Here is a 22,407-nt window from a genome sequence, read left to right as displayed (position 1 = left end):
GCAGCAACTCAAAGAACAAACCGCCACCATTGAACCTTCAGTGCTGTAAGAAAAGGAATTGTGCTGTTTAATATGAAGTCAATGGCAGCTACAATCATGAATAGTTACAAACAAGGTTTTTAAGTTTTTTTATACATATATTACAGATCAAGAGTCTGCCACCAAAACAGCCGCTATGTTTGATACACTGCCTCGAAGCCGCAAAAAAAGAAGAAAATCATTGAAAGGGATGGCCTGTGAACAGGATTGAATATTTGAGTTCTTCATTATGAGGTATTTGTATAGAAACCCTCCACGCCCTAAAATTGACTAAATAGGGCCATAAATAGAGCAAGACTGCCTATTCAGTGAGATAAAACCTTTACAAACTGCATTAAAGGAAAGACCACTGGGATATATTAGAACAAAGGAAACATATGTGCATGGAGGTAAAAAGGACTATAGGGTCGACAAGGGAAATGCCAGAATTGAAATTTAAGCAAATACCGGAAAGCACTTGACACCGAAGGAAGGACAATGCATCGCCATCATTTTGCAACCCAAACTTAATAATGCTTATTGCCAAAAATTGTGCTGGACCATTTTGCTTTTAATTTTTAACTAGTAGAGAGGTCTGTTCCTATACTCCATTAACCCTTGAGTTGACAGGGCGGCGGACGCTACGTGCTCGTTGGACTATAGTCATGCATATATATATATATATATATATATATATATATTCTTTTTTTGTTTTCTTTTTGTTACGCGATTACACTTACGTCTATACCCGCGCACTGAGATCGGGTCAGGTGATCAAGGGTAGGCGGTTGAAAGGAATTGAGTGCACTGTCAGCCCAGGGGTGAACATAGTATGTATTCCAACACAGTACTACCCTGTTCTTTAAAGTTCTGACATTAAATAGTGCGATTTAATTTTTAAGTATTGCTCAGCTTGTGTCATCACATGCTACAAAGCTTAATTAGTTTTTATTCTATAGTTCAGTTTTTTGGCTTGGAATTTACTGTCAGAAACGAAAAGAATACACGGATGTACCTTCGGCACCACAGCGTTCTTGCTTTTTCTGGACGGATAACACTAAAAATGTGTCTGAAGCGGTAAAAGAGTGGATTTGTATTTAATCCGGCAACATTCATTGCATTGAAAGAAAAACGAATGACGTTAACGAACCGCAACACCATAGGGGGCCGTCGCTAGACGCGATGAAACTGTCCAAGAATATTCCTGCCCGGGCGTCTGCGAAAACCGATGACTTTATTGATCTGGGACATTTCACATCTGAAGAGCACAAAGGAGTGCTGGCAGACACCGGGTTTTTCTCTTCCAGCCATTCTGTGGCGAATGGACACACATGTCGGGCTCGTGACAAAAGCATCTTGATAGGAACCGACACATACATGTTTTGAAACCTTAGTAATGTCTAAAAAATTAAAATGTCGCAGGTGTATTTGCACTTCACGGAAACATCAAGCCGATCTCTCCTCCAAAATAATTGTGGATACTATACTTCCTGCTGATGAGGCCTTAACATTCCTCGACTACGTCTGCTGTGATACAATTTCGTGAAGCAGAAAAGTGGAGATGCCATTTGGCATCAGAGTATTACTAAATGTGTCCTATGTCAAACCAAGTGTTCGTTCACTTAAATTGCCTTGTTTTTAATATGTTGAAATATTCAGGCGTCTATGAAAAAAGACCGCCTGCAAGACACAACGCCCAGCTTGCCCAGGAAGATAACTTCAATCTAGTTCTGATTTTCGGCATCTCGTGCCTACGTCGCAACATGTTCACCAGGACTGAATGCCGCAAACCACGTGGCCATGTAAGGACTAGTGCTTAATAACTAATATTTAAAACTTAATATTTTTTTAAATTATCTGAAAAGTTAGCCAATTAATTTAGTCATAGAAAATACTACGCTCATATTCTGTCTGAAGAGCAACAAAATGGTGCAGTTGCATTTTGAAAGCAAAAAGTTAAGAACACATCAAACATTGCTCGGGTATCGTAGTTTTGAAATTATGTACATAGCTACACTAATTATTATGTCTGCAAAGCAAACAAAACTCAGAGTGTATGTGGAGTCTAGACAGTTGTGTCTGAGATTCAGCAACGCGTGACTACTAAACTAGGGTCTTCAACGTGAGCCACACAGTAGTAATTCATGAAAGCATGCTAGGATAGCGCCTGTTAAAATCGAAACAAACAAGGAAGGAGAGACAGTTAGGCAACTTGTCAAAGCCCTGTTCGAGCCCAAACACTTTAAAGTGTGGTGCCGTAACGACTTCACCCGAGACCGCAATTGTCTTAAGTTGGCAGTAGATTTTGCTTTCATTGAAATAGAAAATAAATGATTAGTGAGGCAGTTATCTTTTAACAGTAGGTTTTTGAGCAGTTGAGTTTTTCTCATTCGATCATTGCATTTTGAGACTGAAATTCATTCTGTCTACAGGCTAAAAAAAAGCCCACTGTTGAAGCCTGGGAATGCGATTCCAGCTCTCTGACCCCAAAGAAAACGCCAGACATCACTCACTTAAACCTTTTCCCAAATTGCTTTGAAAAGATGAGAGTTAACCTTGCGTTACACTTCTTCGGTGAATAATTCGAAAGAGTTCTCCACATTCATCAGGAGCAGATCGAAAGGCCGAAAGAGCACGAATACACCACAAAGGGGGTGATCCAGCTGCAGAAGTGCACAGAAGCGCGTCTCAGCACGTCAGACTATCAATACGCTGGGCTAGCTAATTCTGTATAAGAAAGCAATCGAAAATGCACCGAGAAACCATGTACACACAGCCCGTTCCACGCCCAACGCAGACGACGGAGATATCAGCCAGCATGGATGGATGAATGAATGGATGCATGCACAGCGGCTGTTCCCATTGAATCGGACGGCGACTTACGTTATCTAGCCAAATCTTTGCAAGGGATTTAAAGCGCCCCCTGGTGAAATTTCTCTTACGGTGCAGTGGGCCTCCCGCTGCTCTACACAACCACCTCTCAGCTACCATACCTTTACCGTTCGATCTATCGCAATGGACGCCATGAAAAGAAATCTTAGTAAATCAAACTTTCCACGCGTGACGTGTGACTTCGCTCTCCCCGCATCGCTCCGCACAACCGGCAGGTCACGTGACAGGCTCCGAGCTATGAATTGGCTCTGGTGACCCGTAGTCATCGCTGGATTAAGGGAAAGGGGGGGGGGGGGGGTCTAAGGAGCGTGCAGACGAGGACCTCACCACCAAGAGCAGGAGAGGCAAGCACCGACAAATTTTTGGGTGTAGGACGTTCGTTATAGTAATTCGTTCATTTCCATCAACATTGATGGTAAAGGTCGAGAACAAAATATGTAAATATACAACTTGACGAGACTATCAACCCCTACATAGGCTTAACAGCAAATGCATTAGAACAGTAGACATAGAAACCCGGAGGAGTTGATTGCATATACCAAGCAAACAAGAACAAATAAATAAAAGAAGTAAAAAAAAAGTGAAGGACAAAAAGCACTCCTACTTTATCCTTCAACATTTGTGGAATATTCGTTGAGTTGTGTTTTGATATTTTAATTGAATCTTAATCATTATTATCTGATCGTTAAGTCATTTAGGCAGCGTATATTTAATAACTTGAGAGCCGTAATTTGTTTTCCGAGCTACCATATCCCAGCGTTCCGCATAACGAGTGGGGTAAATTGGTTCATTCAGAAAAAGACGTGCAAGATTTAGAAGGAAGCATGCATTCCTATTGTTTTCTCTTATAACTATATAGTTCAAATTATGCGTTTAAATGAATGGGAAATCCTTCAAGGGACACTGAAAGAATATTTAGGCTCGCCGAGGTTTCTCTTTGTACTATCGGGGAAAAATGAAATGCGAACAGAGGAGCGCGTGGCTCGCGGTACAGGCTGCGCCGCCTGGAAGTGAACCTAGGGGCGAGGGTGCGTGGCCTACTTTGATGTGTTTACGCCCCCCCCCCCCCTCCGCGCTCCCCAAGCTTCAGCAGTGCGCCTCTTAGTGCGCTGAAAGCTATCACCGCTATCTTTGCTGGCTCAGCCGCGTGCAGTGCAAAGAAGCTCGACGCACTCGCCGAGGAGGCAAAGATAGCGGTGACAGCTTTCAGCGCACTGAGAGGCGCACTGCCGAAGCTGGGGGAGCGCCAATCGAGAGGCGTGAACACATCGAAGTAGGCCACGCACCCTCGCTCCTAGGCTCACTTCCAGGCGGCGCAGCCTGTACCGCGAGCCACGCGCTCCTCTGTTCGCATTTCATTTTTCCCCGATAGTACATGACCTATAAGAGTTCAGCTATAACCAGAATACAATTTGCGGCTCGAATTTTTTTTTCTTTCAACTCGAAAGCATCCGGTCGAAAACTGACCGGCTTGAGTCGGAACCACTTGCTTTTAATGGTCACGTCGCTTTGGAACTATAGCGTAACAAATATATTCAAGCCCTGGTCATCTAAGGCAGACATTCAACATTGAAAATAGAAAAGAATACCTCATGTTTATGGCCTCCAAGAAACTGTCTATATGTTGGTGGAAAAGTAAATTATTGCGCAGATCACAGGACGTACGCGGTTCCCTCGCCCCCCCCCCCCCCCCCTCTTCTCTTTTTACTGCTAAAATAAACCAGGCATTGCCGAACGCTCATTTTCCGCCCAAAGGTAGCGCTAGAGGTCCGAACCAGACACCAAAGTTTCAGCCTGAACTAATATCTTATTCAAAAGTTATAAATTATTTTCTGAAAATTTTAATCGAAAAATGGCGGCCAACGGAGCTGTCGAATAGATGGAGCTCTAAGGCGCCAGAAACCGAAAACGGGCGAAAATGGGCCCCATTTTCCTATTGATATTTTATTTTGAGAAAATCACGTATAGCTTTTGAATCAGATATCGGTTCGGGCTGAAACTTTGGTATCTGGTTCTGACTAGCCCTAACTTTGGACGAATAATAAGCGTTCGGCAATAAGTAACTTGTTTTTGCGGTAAAAAAGAAAAAGAAACTTGTAAATGAAAAAAAAAAATTGGCTTGCTCTTTATGTTTATGCAGCCTTGATGGAGATGCGCCTCAACGGGTAATCGGTCTCTTAGCTGTAGATGAGAAATTTAGCCAGTGCGGTACAACCGCTAACCTGGGATTTTTAACGTGCATCACGCAGTAGTGATCACACGAACGCGTGCCGGTACGAAACTCATCCAGATCGAAACGGGCGGGGGCGGCGGGGATCGAACCCAGGAGGTTCCCAGCGCAAGCTTTCGCTCCACGCTCCGAGCTGAGACGCGTTAGCCCACTCGGCCACTTCCTCCCTTACTTGTAAATGATTTGGGGAGACACCCTTTATATGTACTACGCCGTTCCCAATATGGCGACGTACCGCGGGCTGGACGACGCGATGGCGGCGCACGATGGACCAAAGTTGCGACGGACGTGGGGACGATACTTCGGAACTGTCCTTCGTGGCACCGGCCAATCGATCTTCAAGCGTAGAACATCGAGCGGATGGGATAAAAGTGCGAAACATTCGCACGAGAAACGGTGCACGCAACTTCATCGTAATCGTCGTCGTCGTCGTCTGTTTCACACGTAAAAAAAAAAAAAAAAAAAAAAAAGTTCGGGCGGGTTTTGCGACGTGATTTCCGGCAATTCTCCTCCTCTACATTTCTCCCTCCTCCTCGGTACACATCGTCCACATGTCGCGGCCATGAGCTTCTGCTCTCATGTCTCTGCTTCGGTTTCGAGCAGTTGGACTTTTTGGCTTTATTAAAAATATGCGTGACTTCGTAGCAACATATTGATTTGGTAGTTTCCTGACGCCATATTAAATCGCCTGATTTAATAGATTTAAATCGCCTGATTTAATAGATTTAAATCGCCTGATTTGGTAGTTTCCTGACGCCGCCGATAGACCACAACATCCTTGTTCGTAATAAAATATTTTCTCCACGTTCATGACGTAGTTGAGCCATACGAGATGGCAATCATTTAAGTATGAATAACACAATTATAAATGGGCAAGTTTACATTCATTCGCAAAATTGACCATTGGCTGTATCCGGGAATTCGAGATAATTAGGTGATTATATAATTTCGTGATCGTTTCAGGACAAATAAAAATACTCCCAAAATTTTGAAATGATCTCAATTAGAGTTGAATTAAGAGTAATATATCTTCTTATTCAGGCCGGTTTATGTTTCGTACGGAAAAGTACTGCTTTCGTTTTGTTTACCGTAATTTCTAATGAGCTTGCTTGACTCCAAGTTTTTAATCTGGACGTCAAATTTGCCGTGTTCACTGGCACGTCATAGTCCTCTGCCGATAAAAGCAAAGTTGTATCGTCGGCGTAGTTTACAAATTTTACATTTGGGTTAATGTTGATGACGTCATTTACATATAGGCTAAAAGAAGAAGCCCTAATATGCTCCCCTGAGGAACATCACAATGTTTAGGTTTTACAGAGGAATAATTCCCATTTAAGTAAACGCATGGCGCTCGATGCTAGATATATGACCTACAAACTTGTAATGTCTGTCCTTGAATGTCATAGGCGTAAGACTTTTTAAGTAAAATTTCATAATTAAGGTAATCAAACGCTTTAGTGAAATCTAGAAATTTCCACTACAGCATTTTTTTCAAAATATTTAGGACAATCTCTTCCGTCTGAAGTAATGTAGCTTCTGTTGAATAATGTCTGCATGTTCAAAACTGAGAATCCGTTATCACCTTGTATTTATTTATAAAATTTGTCGAGCGGATATAAAGCACGGCTTCAAGTGTTTTTTGAAAATACCGGTAATATTTATATGAGTTGGTAGTTTCCCCATTTCATTTCTATCTCTTTTCTTATGCAAGACAAAAAAAAAAAAAAAACTTAGCTGTTTGCATGCGTTTTGAGAATGTCGATGTCACCAAAGCCTGGTTATGGAGATAAAGTCTACAACATACTTAAATTGTTTATCTGGATAATGTCGGCGTCGCAGCATTAGCTATTTTTCAAGTGCAAAACAAAGTCATTCTTAGCTTTAAAATTAATACAATGAGAACGTACCTCGTAAATATAACGGCCAGTACCACCGGGAAAATAATCAGGAGTGCCGCAGGGGAAAGCTTGTCTTCCAAGGGTTCGACAGGTATGAGAGCGTTCGCTGCATCCCGTAGAGCATCGGCAGCCGTCCTGAACCGATCCAGGTCCATCATGGCCAGAACAGTACTGACGTGGCTGTTCATGAAATCTGCCGCCTCACCTACGGCCAAGAGATGAGAACAGGTGTGGCAATACTGGCGGCGAAGTTAGACTGCCAAGGATGCTGCTATAAACTACGCCATGTTTTGGTCCTACTATACTTTGTTTGACCATATGTAAGAGCGTAGTCAAGGCTAGAATACATGAAAATACATAAAACACACACTAAAAGTGCTTTGTCGCGTTGAATTCACTGCAGCTTGTTAGTTAAGCCGTTGATAGCCCGCCCAGAAAGATGGCGAACACCGTCATGCTGCGCTTTTGTCACTGCTTGATAGGCACTATTAGCTTGTCGCGTCCGCTGCGCTCTAATATAATATAAAAATAGAAAAAAAAGTTCTGCGTGCACGTATGCAAATCCATAGACGGCACTGGTTAAGCGGGCTGAGTTGTATCTATACAGCCTCTATAGCTATGAGTGTCTGTCCCAGCATAGCCTGTGCCCGGCATACTACACTGTTCGTCTGGAGAATGCTGTGTGTCCTCGCCTTCGGTATGAGTGCAATAGAATCGTAGCAGGTCCATTAGAAATATCTCGTCATGAATAAAAATAGTTGACGAATCGTGTTTCGAGCGGCACTTAGAAGCAAAAGGCGGCGCAGCACTGAAATGAGCGGCCCTTGGAAGCGAATGGCCGGGAGCACCCGCTCGTGGCACGTGTTTTGTGCGCTTCCAGAACAATGCTTGGTGGTACTTGAAAGCGTGAATTTTATCGAGGCACTTTAGCCCGACCTCGAAGTTCGGAGCAGGCGGGAGCGCGTGTCAGAGGACGGGTCCAGACACTTCCACTGTTGAGTTGAAAAAGGAAGAGGTCGATGAGCCGAGAGGCTTAGCAGGGAGGTTTAGTAGTAGACCGTGTGTTCAGGCAACGCTATTTGTAGCGGGACCTTGCGCTGCCAGTTCGATGCACGCTCTAAAGTGCGCGCCCGTACAGGTAGCGTGCCTTTGAAAACGATGTACTTAAAGGCCGACGACCAGACTCGAGATTCTGCAAGGCAGAAAACCCTCCTCTCCACGCCTTCGGGCGAGGGAAGCGAAGGATGGAAAGAAGGAACCAAGAGGGGCGGGCGTGGGTGGAAAGGGTAGGAGGGAGAGGAGCAAGAGGGCGAAAGGTGGAAAGCGCGAACTGGTCGTCGGTCTTTAAGGCCGCAGTCCCACGGCAGCCATCTTGAACAAGGCGTTAGTTCAACCAACAGATGGCGACACGCACCCGTGGGGTGGCCGAAACATTGGTTCACGGTGGGATGGCTCGAGCACCATCACGTTCCCCTCGTGGCCTTGCTCGCGCCGCTGCCAGCTGTGCTCAGCTAGCTCAAGTAGCGTGGCCCAGCAAACGGATGTATGCGAAAATGTCAGGCTGGATATAAATTGTTCTCTGATATAGGGAGATGCGGTTCGGCGGTTGTAACGGGCTTTCGCAATAAATCTTACCAAGAAGGAATCAAATGTTGATTGACGTGTTAATAATCTATCGATGAAAATTTCTTCTGCAGGAATGCACGCTCGGTAGACTCAATCTTCCAAGACACCAATGGAAGCGGACGTCAAGTAAACTGCTTCGCGATTTACGGTACTTACCTCACCATTTTAATTACGACTAAAATAACGTCACGAAATATTGTGTTTCACGGGGTCCGGAAGATGTTGTAAAGGTTGTTACATTATAGGGGGGGTTCCCAGAAACTTTCTGGAAAGGCTCAAAGTTTTCCTTGAGTCCAACGCCATCATGAACAGTAACTGAAAACGATACACTATTCAGTCGGTGGGTGGCGAAACGTATCCGCCTCTGCGGAGTCATGATCGATGCGTACTCTAAGTGGCTGAAAGTTTACACGATGCCTGCCACAACGTCCGAACACGTCATTAACGTTCTACGGTCTCTTTTACCTACTTTTGCCCTACCGAAAATACTTTTCTCTGATAACGCGCCAAATCTTGCTTAAAATAAAATAAACAAGTTTTTGAAGAAAAAAAGAACCGGCATCAGGCATCACATTAGTGCACCATACCATCCTGCAACTAACGGGCAAGCAGAACAAATGGTGTGCGAAACAAAAATATGCCCTATTGAAGCTTACGGAAGAAGCAGTTCAGTGAAGAATTGCCAGGTTCTTGTTCCAGCAGCACGCGACTGTCTCATATTAGACGGTAAAAGCACCCGCCGAAGCAATATTCGGCGGACGAAGAGCCACACCCCTCGATCTCATGATACTATGGCCTACGAACGAAGATCGAGAGATTCCCAGATCGGGAGTAATGGCAGTTTATTCAGTCGGACAACTCTTCTACGTGAGGAATTTCAGCGGAAACCGGTCTTCCATGTAAAACTTGAGTAGAATAAGCTCTATGTTGGTTGACCAGAAGGTGTCATCCCTCTGAATACGAACGCCTTTGAGTGTAGATATAACTAAATCACAAAACTCTCTTTGTGTATTGTGTAACTGCCCTTGTATTTGATAGAAGCTATGGTGGTGATTTGGACCTTTCACACCAAACTTCTTTTTCTTATTTTTCGCCTCATACTCCTTTGCGGTTTAAGTATGCTTCAAAAATCTTTTGGAACGGGGACACTTTACGTCAACGAGGCCCTTTGTTCCAAGTAGTCAATCAGAAAATTCTGCTAGAAATCCGTCCCTCATATTAACAAATGAGCCGCACTTCTGCACAGTGCAGTTTTCCTGTTCCACGTACAGTTGTAAAGCAGCATCCTCATTGATTCTACCATATTCTGTTGCGGGTGAAGAAAGTCTTTGGGTACACGATACTTGAAACAAGTCTGGCACGGTACGTTGTGGTTCGACACCCACTAATATCGTCATCCTTATAAAGCCTCATCATTTAATCATTATCTCATCACCTCATATTGCTCTTCATCAACAGTAAGTACAATAGGCTACCGCCATATTACAATCCAAGAATTGAAAAAATTGAGTCGTTCAGTCCTTCAACAAATTTGTTATTTATATAATGTTATTACGTTACATTACCTCGAGACAATCAACGCCCATCGTTGATCTTCAAATACTTATACCTGTATGTAAATTAGACGCACAAAGGGGGGGGGGGGGGGGGGGGTCCGTGGCCGAGTGCATGGTCTAGCGCACACCAGCTTGGAGCACTTCGAGCGAAAGCTCGCGCTGCAGAACCCACCCCGCCCCTGCCCGTTTCGAACTGGAAGAGCATCGTACCGGCGTGCGGTCGCGTATCCCTACTGTGTGGTGCACGTTAAAACCCCAGGTTTGCGGTTGTACCGCACTGGCTAAATTTCTCATCTACAGCTGAGGCAGCAGACGCCCACTGACTAGCTTCCGGCTCTATAAACATACACACAACAATTTGCAATTAGACGCATAATAACAAGGGACACAGCGTGCCGCCTCTTTTCTTTGGATGCCTTTTTTAAACCAGCGAAAGCTCGCGCGTTCTCTCTTTTGAGACGGTTAGAACGGTCGCACATAAAACCCGCGTTTCTCCTACCCGGCCGCTTCCTCCTCTCATTATGTGTAGTTGGTCATAACTAAATAAGTTATAATAATGGTGTATTATTCATATTTACTTTCAGTTTCAGTTAGGGAAAAGGAGTTTCGCGGGAACTAGAGCCAATAAATGAGCTGCGCTTAGAGTATCGGCACTCTCTTCCCCGACAGTGTTCTGAACGCCGCCATTTTGGTGCTTGTACAGAGCAGGCGCAACTGCCGATCGTCATGATTCAAAAGTGCGACATCCTCAGCATTAGATTCGGTGTTAGGAAGCTCATGTATGGTTGCTTTGCTTTGTCGCACACTGTTAAAAGTGGAGGACGGAAAAGCGTTTCTTGTGATTTCAGATAAAGCTTCAAATAACTGGCAACCATGATTTTAAGCCACAATATGGCCAAGTGTCGCTACTCTGAAGCGTAGCTTATTTAATGGCACTATTCATGCTGTTGTTCAAGAGGCTTGTAATACCTGGAGGGGCCATGACGTAAGCCCCGTGGATTCCACAAGCCACTACCTTCTGACACGTACCTGCCTCTTCCTCATTGTTCCCGCTTGTGCCAGTAAATTAGCTACGGTTCAGAGTAACGACAGTTGGCCATATTGTGGCTTAAAATCATGGTTGCCAGTTACCTGAAGCTTTATCTAAAATCACAGGAAACGCTTTTCCGTCTTCCAGAAATGTTTAAACAACCCGCGACAGAGCACTGCAATATTGCATCAGCTTCTTAGCACCGCATCTAATGCTGAGGAAGTCGTACTTTTGGATCATGATGATCGGCAGTTGCGTTTGCTCTGAACAAGACCCAAAATGGCGGCACCCAAAACAATTTCGGGGGACGGAGTGCCGATACTTTAAAGCTCATTTAGTGACTCTAGGCACGAAGTGAACTCGGGTGTATTCTTTTCCTCTTCGTCTTCATTGTTTATTGATTTCAATCATATCGAATAATGAACACATTATATCACGCTACGCTTGTGTAATTATTTGTCTTAGATTTATTAACCTGACCCAGTACTTAAACCGTTCATTTATCGATAGTAAATCTTCCAATATATTTTTTAAATGTGAAGGTAAAAAGACACGGAGATTGATGATGATACAGACGCCAACGCCGCCCTCGGAAATTTTTTGAACATTAGAAATCAGCAGTTTGTCTGCCATCCGCCAGGTAGCGCAATAAAACGCCCAAACAGTTTTTAATTGTTTTTAAATTTAGCTAAGCTCCACACCTATTCAAAAACCAAAGCAAGATAACTGTGAAGATTTAATACATCGCAATGTATATCTATTCCAAACAATAAATGTTATTAGATGCCAATAAATCTGTTTGATGTCCAAAAAAGACATGCGTCAAAAACAGGTAAGTTTGAAGGGCTCCTGGAGCGTTATGACTTTGAAAATGAAAAAAAGCCATCGTCCACCTCTTGGGCAACCATTGTAGCTCTAAATGTTATAGAAGATTTTATCATAGTTTAATTATTTCCTCAGCGGCATTTGAAGTACCATGACTCGAAGCACAAAAAAGTGCTACGTTTGATATAAAATATCTAAACAAAAATATTTTACACAACATTAATTTTTTTTTCTGCATATTACCAATTATAAGCACTACATCTGTAGCTAATTTCATTGTCCTAGCGCTTGTCAGTAAAGGAATATTTGTGCTGAAAAATGTCAATTTTAGGGCAATATTTGGATGGATGAAAAAAAACAAAGTAGTGCAGATACCAAAAAAGTGTATCGTTAAATTCTGCTCCGACATCAGCTTAACAAAACTGCTATATTGGAACCGTGTTATCTTTAATGGATGGTTCATGAAACATGAACTAGCGGAGCAAGTGAGGGTCCGCGCCATCATATTCGCATCGCTATAAATGCACATGAACAGGAAAAACCAACACACACATAATATCAAATGAAAGAGGATTGCAATTGCCTTTCGAATGACATCAGTCCCACAAAACAGTATTTAAAAGGAGATGAGTAATGACCTGCCAAAAAGTACCTAAACTGCCACATTCAGTGGGACCGTGGCCTTAAGCTCCCTAGCGCCGGGCGCCGCCGCGTTTGGATACTGCACCGATTCCGCTGTTCTTTGGGGGTGGGTACAGGAGGGGCTTGACGGGGGACCGCGGCGAGAGCACACGTCCGCACCGAAGGCTCCCGTTTTTCGTGCGGGCATGTGGACACACGGCGAGGGCTCTGGTTGAATGAATAGTATTGGCTAAACTCTTCTTATCGGGCGGTTACCTGCGGCAGCGGAGCGGTTGTGGAGCCTGCCCTCGGTATCTGGTTCCGTGTCGGAGCTCGGGCCGCTCGGAAATGTTGACAAGGTCACGCCATCACAAGTAATTAAATTACTTTGTAATCGACTACTTTCAGAAATAACTTTTTTTGCAATCACCCGTTTACCCTTGCTAGGGGGTAATCATCAGAGTTATCTGATTGCTTTTGAATGTAATAAAATTACTCGTGGCCATTACTATTTTTTCCTGTTCCCCTTCCTAGTGGCGCCCTTTGTTTCCATAACCTTGCTACCAAGGAATGCTCAAACCAAGTCTTCGACAAGGGGTTTGAACGACATAAATTGGCGTATATAGAAGATGAGCAGCTTTTATTTCGGTGATTATAATACTGTACATTACGAAAGATACGTTTTTTGACACTGGCGGAAACATATGCCGCCTTGAAAATCTCGAAATTCTAAAAAAAAAATAACGGATCCTTTTTTCAGTAATGTCCAGTTACTTTTCTTCTCAGGTAATCAAGTAATCTAACTGAATAGTTATTTACCAAGAGTAATCGAAATTGTAATGCTTAATTTTTTATTCTTTTTTTTTTAATGTGTAGAAGACTACTCCAGCTTGGATTTGGAGGCACTCGCGAATCTCTCATATGCGATTCAAAGGAATGGAGCGCTCGAAAACGACCTGACGAATACGCTATAAAGGTATCTAGCGTTCGTCCTCTCTTTGATTATTGAAGTTCAATTTTGCGCGCAGCAAGAGGGCGAACAGGCTTGAAATGCAAGTGAAATAAATCGCACTCGTGTACTTCAGGAGCGTTATGTGAGTTGTTTCCGTAAAAAATCGTGTTAACAAAAATAAAAGAAAACGACAGGCATGGATTACATCTGGAACACCAGAAACTTTTTCCCACGAAAGCGGCTTCGTGACTTCAAAAACGCACACAAGGATAGTTAAACTGATGGCAGAGATACCAGCGTGCACCAGTAAACCGGCCCGGGTATTCTGTACTGGCTCGTAGTACGAATTTATACCAGAGCGAGGTTCATAGATTGGCAGCGCTTACAGAACATGGTGTGCACTATAGCAATCACCCTTTTTAGATTTCCGTCGTTTCTACGTACCTGGTTGGATTGCGGTGTCGTTCGCGGGAGTGGCGTCGGGGGAGTGGGCGATCCGTCTGTTGCTTGGCAGGATGACGCCGAGGTAGTGGCACATGAGGAGCATTCCCACCAGGGCGGCCACCCTGACCAAGATCACGACCAGCATGGCGTAGTTCCAGAACCACTTCTGCACCACTCGCGCCTCCCCGAGCTCGCAGGATGGTCACTGACCGGCGAGGGCTTCTTTTTCTTTCCTTACTCGAAGGACGCTGAAGGTCATTTTCATTTTATTGTAACTACCACCACCTCCGCCCGTTTCAATTTTGATAAGCGTGGTACCGGGGCATGGTCTTATAACACTACTGCGTGATGCACGTTCAAGATGTTAAACATCTCAGGTTTAATTTTTTTTTCTCTTTTTCTGTAATATTAGAAATGAAGACCACGTGTGCGCAGTTTTGATCGGTGCTCAAGGAGCGTGAGCTGATGGATACCCATAGGTTGGGCCGCTTCATCGCCAGAAACAATTGTCTCAAAGTTTAGGGTATTTCTTTCATTGCGGCTACGATAACGTAGTCAAATGTAATCGAACTATGGGGTGCCTTCATCTGCGCTTTTCTTTGGATGGTTACATCAAGTCACTTCTTTTCTTTGCTTCCTTCGCTCAAAAGCACGTGGAAGCGCGTCTCGCGTCTTGAGTTCTTATATACTGTTTCACATTATGATGTACCGCAGGAAAGGCTACAAGCGCGAGCTCCTTGCTCGGGGACACATCTAGGCGGCACAAGCTCTCGTGAATTAAGAGCAGCTGAAAACGCTATAAGCTCGCGCTTCTAGCTTTCGCTGCTGTACAACATAAGGTGCAACAAACTGTAGGAAGTATTCACTGGACGCCATATTTGTGGGTGCTGTTTAAAGCGCACGCTCAGAACGAGCTTACATCAATAGACGCTTTACACACGCGCCAAATTACAGCCGCCATTGCTGACCTTCTCTTGTCTTACCAAAATGCCGAGCAACTGAAACGGTAGTTGACGATCCTCTACAAAGACCGATGCTTTAGAAAAGAACACAGTTGAATCTAATACGCCAATAACCTGGCCTGCTATGGTAATGATGAAGTGAAATAAACGGAATAAGAGGAAACAAAAACTGAAGGTCACTTAAGGCGGCGTCCATGCACAGCTGCTGCAAAGCGTCTATAGGGTGCTAAGACCGGCACTTTTGATGGTGCGGAATGCACGTTGCAAAAGAACTGTGGAAGCTCGCCATCTGCACGCGCTCAGAATTCGCGCTCACAGCTATGGACGCCAATGAATACTTCCTATAGACGTTTTACACACGCGCCAGATTACAGACGCCTTCGCCGACCTTCTATTGTCTTACCGAGATATCAAACCACTGAAGCGGGATTTGGCGAGCCTCCACAAAGGCGAATTCTGGGGAAAAAGACACCGTCATATCTAAAATGTCAGTAACCTGTCCTCCTGTGGTAATGATGGAGCGAAGTGAAAAATATAAGAGGAAACAAAAACTGAAGATGGGTTATGGCGGCGCCCTTGCACAGCTGCTGTAAAGCGTCTATAGCGTTGATTGCGCTATGGCGGCATCCTGTTTCTGGCTATTTATTAGCATTTTCTTTGTGAGCGCGTGCCGTCACAAGCGAGCTGAACTCCAGGCTGGTTCTCACATGCAGCGAAGTGATGATGTAGCGCTGCTCACGTCTCTTCAGCTACTTATCGTCTGTCATTAAAAACAATTTTGGCGGTGCGATACAAAACTGGTGGATGCTGACGTCAACGCGTGCTCAGCGCGCAGTCAGCGCTATGCTTGTAGCGTTCCGCTGCATGTGTGAACAGGTCTAGAAGCTGAGACTATACTTCGTTTCAGCTTCGGTCCGAGCGCGGCCGATGTTATGAGCCGAAGGGCCAATCAAACAGCGAAAGAGGCACGACGTCATGGCGTGCTCTCTGCAGTTGATAGGACCAGCAGGTATTCGTTGCCTCTCTGTGCGCGCTCCTCCGCAGGCTAGTCGTATCAAGCGCAGAGAACACGCCATGACGCTGCGCTTTTTCCGCTGCTTGATTGGCCCTTCGGCTAATAACATCGGCCGCGCTCGGACCGAAGCTGAAACAAAGCATAGAAGCTCCGCCTTCAGCGCGAGCTTTCTGTCCTTGCTAACAGAAACGTGAACGCGCAGGCACGCGCAACCAAAGCACTGCGGAAGCCGGCGGGCTAGCACTGAAGGCGGAGCTTCTAGTATCAGCTCAAGAGCGAACGGAGTATAATGAACGGAGTATATAGTGTAGGTCTAACAGCTTGAGCACGAGACTGATCGATCTTATTCTTTACCTTATTATCAATATATAGAATACTTTTCCTTTCCCCTAAAAGCGTTTAACTGAACCACCTTCCTTATAGGTAGTGAGCTCTATATTGAATACAACTAGACAAATGGGTATTTGCTCGTTTATTTTTTTTATTTAGCTACGATATTAAGCAACAAACAAATATTCACGAAAAACACCCCAAGATGCACGATAAATGTGGTGCGAGAAAATAAATTTTTAAGTGTTTTTATTTTCCTGTGTTGTTTAAGTGTGTGTTTATACAGTTTGAAAAGTCTGCCTTAACGGGCGACTGCCTCTCAGCTGTAGGTGAGCAATTTAGCCAGTGTAGTACAACCGCTAGCCTGGTGTCCTTAATGTGCTCCCCGCACTTGTGATACACGCGCGCACGCCGGTACGATGCTCATCCAGATCGAAACGGGCAAGGGCGGAAATTGAATTTAGTTCTTCTTTTAGCATCCTAATCACTATTGTAACATGTATTGTGATTAACTCGCTGGGCACTGAACTTAAAGCTGCACGTGTAATCCTAATATATGCCATTTTTGCAGGTCAAGGAACAGAGGGCATCACATTTTTGTGAAGCAAGTGGGAAAATGTCCAACAGGTGTTGGACATTTTTCAAATCAAGAAACAGACGTGCAGCAATTTTTTTATGAATAAATTAATTGCCCTTTTTTTTATTCACAGGGGCTCTTTCTTATAGTCTCAACGCCACTAGTGATCTCGATCAAAGTTTGGTGGTTTCCAGTGAGTTATTCTTATATGTTAAACAAGGCTCTTCACACAGCAAGTGTTGTCAGCATTATAAGATCAAATAAAAGTGAACCAGCAGAAAGCACATATTCTGTCGTCAGCAGTACAGCTGAATTACTATTTTCAATTAGATTTGTCAACGCTCCACTGGAGTTTAGGCTGACACCGCCATAGACGAGTTCTCCGTTGCTGAATGCTCCGAAGAATCTTTGTCGGACGGTATTTTTGAAGAAGAGAAATTCCCGCTGGTAGTTGAATATTTGTTTGTAGAGGATGAACTTTGTTCAACTGAGGCAATGTGGGATGTTTGGGTTTCTCTGGCTTCTTGGGCAATTTTTATGTCTTTTGACGGTATGTTCCTGGCGAATTCGAGGAAAATCTGCTCCAAGGAGCTGTCAGACACCAAGATGTGCTCGAAGCGAAACTTTGACTCCAACTCATTCACTTTTTCAAACAGCACACTCCACGGCATTTTCTTCTCGATGTGGTAGTCGAATGAGCCCTGCAAACACGAAGCGAGACTTGAAAAATCCTGCATTTATTTGATGCTACTAGAAAACAACACATTCATACCAGCTTACGAACTCCGAAATTCCATAAGAATACTCATTAGAATGGTAAAAAGTAAGAACAAAAAATACATAATCAATTTGTGGGAAAAATATAAACCAACATTAAATAAAACGTGTTGCCGGTGTGTAAAAAGAGACATATAATTGAATTGAAAGGAATGGCGCATCATTCTGAGAGCAGAAAAATGTTAGCACGCGCCTTCACACAGAGATTGTGGTCGCTCTCAACAAAGTGTTTTTTATTATTATTTCAAATCTGGAACCGATGTAATCAGGTTTGATTCCACGTTCACTTACGGGATGAAGACAGCAATTTTGTTAAGGGGTTACTGAACCAAAAAATTTAGTGTCCATAATAAGTGACGCACGATTTTCCACGAGCCAGCAGCCGCCGGTGTGCGCGAGCACACGCAACAAAAATGACGTCACAGACCTCCATTCCCGCTTAAGAGGACAGTGAAATACGTGGGCTTTGGGCCAAAGGAGTATAAAGATAGGCTTTTCATCTCTACAAATGAAAGCTACGTGCTTGTTAGACCAATCAATCGCTTACCTTTTACACCAGACACCACGGTGAAGATGAAAAACTTGCCTTTCTTCTCCTTTGGCCCGAAGCCCATACATTTCACTGACATCTTAACCGCGAATGGAGGTCTTTGACGTCATTTTTGTTGCGTGTGCTCGCGCACACCGGTGACTGCTGGCTCGTGGGAAGAACGTTCGTCACTTATTATGGACACTAAATTCCTTGGTTCAGTACCCCTTTAAAGGGCACATAAATAAGAAAAAAACGTTTTTTTAAACAGTTTGGTTAAGACCCGCGCATCAAGAAATAAATTTTACGCAAAAAAAAAATCTTTCTAGAGCAATATTGACGGCGACAGATTAATTTGAAATTCTGTGCGCAAAGTCCATGACGTCACAGAATGGTCATTCGCCCAACCTCTCCTCCACACGCCCGAAATGCCGAGAGAGAAACAAGTGGAAAGGAGGCGACTACCAACTAAATCGCGCCTCGCGCCGTCATATTGCTCTATTTATTTATTTTTTTTTTTTTTTGCGTAAAATTAATTTTTTTGACACGCGTGTCCCAACCAAACTTTAAAAAAAAATTATTTTGAGGGACCTTTTAAGGGGTGCTGCGGTGATTTGTCTTTGGGCAACGTCAGTTAATCTTACGTGTTTCTATTTAAAGATCCTCAGAGATGTCACAATGGTGTTTCCGGTTTGTGTTTTGTCCGCTTGACGAAGTGGCAAGTTTGCGCCGCTGGACTGTTTTCATCGTAGGTCGGTATTTACTTGTATGAAACAATGCAATCGTCTATAAAGTAGTAACCGTTTATAATAGCAGCAATCAAGTGTGTGATGAACTCAGTTGATGAGCGTGGAAGAGTAAATAAAGAAATCGTTGCATACCAAACTCAGCAACCAATTAAACCTACAACAAAAGCAATCCAGCGGCGGGATCCAAAAAGGCCCGAACCGAACGCACCGGATATCAGCTTGCAGAAGCGCATTTGTGGGAAAGGGTGCCGCAAGCGCGGCTGACCGAAAAGACAGCTCGCCCGTGGCGGCGTGGCCTAACGGTTATCGCGCTTGCCTGTCACGCAGAAGGCCAGGGTTCGATTCCTGGCCGCGGCTACATATTTTTGTTGACACTGTAATGTGAGATGCTGGTGAATTCGAGAACCGTCTTTCTGATTCAAGGTTAGAATGTTCTATGCGCCGAACCTTCTACGCCGAACGATCCATAAGGGATTCCGCAAGGCGAGCGGGGTCAGTTTTCGCCCCGGCGTTCGACTGTGCTGCTACGCCGACTTCGACGCCCGCGACGCTCTGTTATTATCTTGTGTACCATTTTATTTTTGGCACAAGTTCGCCACCATTAAACGTTTATTTCTTCCTGTTTATTTCCTGTTTTTAGAGCGCAGCTCTTAAGGCCCGACCACACTAGCGTGAACGGCGCCACCGGGCGGCGCCGCCCGGCGGCACCGCCGTCCGGCGTCCCAACGCGAGAAGTCCACATTGGCCTCCGTTTTGCAGGTGTCACGTGACAGCACTGGTTCCCGCGATCGCGCCTCCCGTCGGATTTCCCGCTCTTTCGTCGTCTGCTCTTCGTTACATTCTTCCGTTCCGCACTCGCTGCCACACATGGTAGGGATCCATAATGACCTGGTGATCAGCGTGAATGTGATTATCCTAGCCTGTTCGTTGATCTTGCGACGTCGCCGCGCTCTGAAGGGAAGGAGGCGCAGGTTTTGGGTCCGGCCGAGTTGGTTCTACCGAAACACCGCGGGACAGGACAGGTCTGGCGCGCCGCCGTGGCTTTGCTGCCCCGGCGGCGCGCCAGAGATGAAGGCTACTTTCGAAAGTGTCACCAAATCAACACGACATCCGTCACAACACAGACGACATGCAACAAGTGCCACGGAGAAACTCACTTGTAATTCCGAATTCCTCTCCTATAATTTCCCAGCGGTTGTTCTTAGCGTCCTTATCTAGGTAGTCTGGCTGCGTCTTGTCATATAAAAAGGGAAACAGTCGCACAGTTTCAAGGAACCGCTCCGTTGGGGAAGGCATCGGGGGAAAATAGGAAGAGCAGACGACCCGAAACACGTCCTTCGGAACGTGAAAGACGCGCCGAGGACCGGCTTGAGCGTTGCCATGGCATCGCGACGTCACTATCTACGCCACTTCCCATTGGCTCCTCTCTTCTGCGGCGTGCGGCGCCCGGCTTTGAACCGCGCACGGAGCGGTTGACTCTGCGGCGCCGTACGTCGCGCCGTTGAAGCCGAAAACTGGTTTGGGTCGGCAAACGGCAGCGCCGACCGCCGAGCCGCAGGCCTCCGCGACGCCAATGTGGTCGTGCCTTTAGGCGCCCGTTTCCGGCTTGAGCGGCGTCGTCGTCGCCGTCGGCGTAATCGCGCGGTGCATTATGGGTAAATTTTTCCGAAGGGACCCGAGGTCCTCCCAAGGGAACCCGAGGTCGTCCCGAAGGAACCCGAGGTCCTTCGGGATGACCTCGGGTCCCTTCGGGAGGACCTCGGGAGGACCTCGGATTTCTTCGGGAGGACCTCGGGAGGACCTCGGGGGTACCTCGGGTTCCTTCGGAAGTTACATGCATCAGGTTGCATGCAACCTATTCTATGTAACTTGTTGCATGCAGCTGGTGTGAAACCTGTAGCATGAAACCTGTTGCATGCAACTGGCATACGAGTTGTATGCAGCCTGTTGCATGCAATCAAGGTTGCATGCAACCTTGATTGCATGCCTGATGACATCATCGGCATCCGCATCGTCATCATTACTGATGACGTCATCAGTGACATCACTGATGACGTCATCGGCACCCGTATCGTCATCGTCCTCATCCAACGAGGTAGAGGGGCTTAGAGCGATAAACCGGGGTTCCGGTCTCCACTCGAAAGTGACCCCCATAAGGAGGCTGCCATTGTACGCAAATTTGACCACACGTCACATGACCAAACCAAATACGTGACGTCACAGCAAAGATGGCAGCGCCCATGCAGCGGCTGGCCCCAGCTGGGCCGGAGCTTGTCGGATGCTTTGTTGGTTGTCGTTCGTCTCGGCGAGTTGATTTCAGACGCGGAAGCCGTCATATGAGGCCGGTCGAAAGCGAGTTCAGAGTTCAGCGTGGTGTTTGACGTAGGTATAACGTGAAAATACGGAGAAACGGTGTGCATTTCGCTGGTGACCGACCGGGATATTGCCACGGAAGAGACAATCTGACCTACGTTGCTCGGACCTCGGATTGATTCGGATACCGCTAGGATAAAATTTAAGGCGACATTGCTCTGCTCTCGTTGACCATCGGAATCTTCGAGGTTTTGCAGTGAAGTGTGTGCAATATATTTGGATACACAGTTTAGCGACGGAAATTGCGTGAGTCGTGCCTGGCGGTGTGCAATCGCGGTGCAGATTCGATCAAATGACCGAGGGCTCACTTCGGTTGTGCGGCGCACCGGAAGGCTGCCTTGAAGCTGGTAGTTCCCGTGCCGTGCTGAATGATGCTGTGCTGCTTACAAATTGTTCCGGCGTAGAAGTGCACTTTCACAGAGCACAGGTGTGCGGCGCACCGAAGAGCTGCCTTCAAGCTGGTAGTTCCTGTGCCATGCTTTAGGTGATGCTGTGCTGCTTCCGAAATTGTTCCGGCGTAGATGTGCACTTTCACGGAGTACAGGTGTTGCAGTTGGTATTGATCCCGCTGGTCAGTCGCACGTTTCGTCAACACAAACGTTTCATCCACACTCGTTACGCGAATTGCAAGCTGTCCGGACATTTCACCAAGCGTGTTACGTACCCAGCTCACGCCGCTTTGTAGCAACAGTCTGCAGTGGCTCATTACCAGAAAAGTGGTCCCACATCCATTTCAGTTCAGTTCGTCCACGACAGTCGCTAAACCCCGAAGGAGAGGATTTATTCGGACAGAATGCCACTAAAGCAATACAGCTTCTTCAGTGGTCAGGATAGATTCTCTTCTGCTAGTTTTGCTATACTGTCACGGATCCTTGTTCCAGTCCTATCTTCTATCAATATTCACTATTCTGGGACACTGCAGGTCATGCTCAGCTGTAATCGTATGTTCAGGTGGAGGTGCTGGGCACTTTACCCGTAGCCCTTCACTCTGTGTGAACCCGGC

At 45.5% G+C, this 22,407-nt stretch overlaps 1 protein-coding gene across 1 annotated transcript in view; it reads right to left on the bottom strand.

The window, feature by feature from the left end:
* LOC8035262 overlaps positions 1–22,407 on the bottom strand; it is a 73,396-nt gene that overhangs the window by 38,919 nt on the left and 12,070 nt on the right. Inside the window, exon 2 of the mRNA XM_040212927.1 lies at positions 14,093–14,273. Within this exon, the coding sequence (XP_040068861.1) occupies positions 14,093–14,273 (181 nt within the window). The remainder of the gene's footprint in view (positions 1–14,092; positions 14,274–22,407) is intronic.

Source organism: Ixodes scapularis, unplaced genomic scaffold (genome assembly GCF_016920785.2).
Source record: "Ixodes scapularis isolate PalLabHiFi unplaced genomic scaffold, ASM1692078v2 PGA_scaffold3__209_contigs__length_174095766, whole genome shotgun sequence".
Classification (NCBI taxonomy): Eukaryota; Metazoa; Arthropoda; class Arachnida; order Ixodida; family Ixodidae; genus Ixodes; species Ixodes scapularis.
Note: the sequence above shows the minus strand (reverse complement) of the source record. Positions and strands in the feature narration are given on the sequence as shown.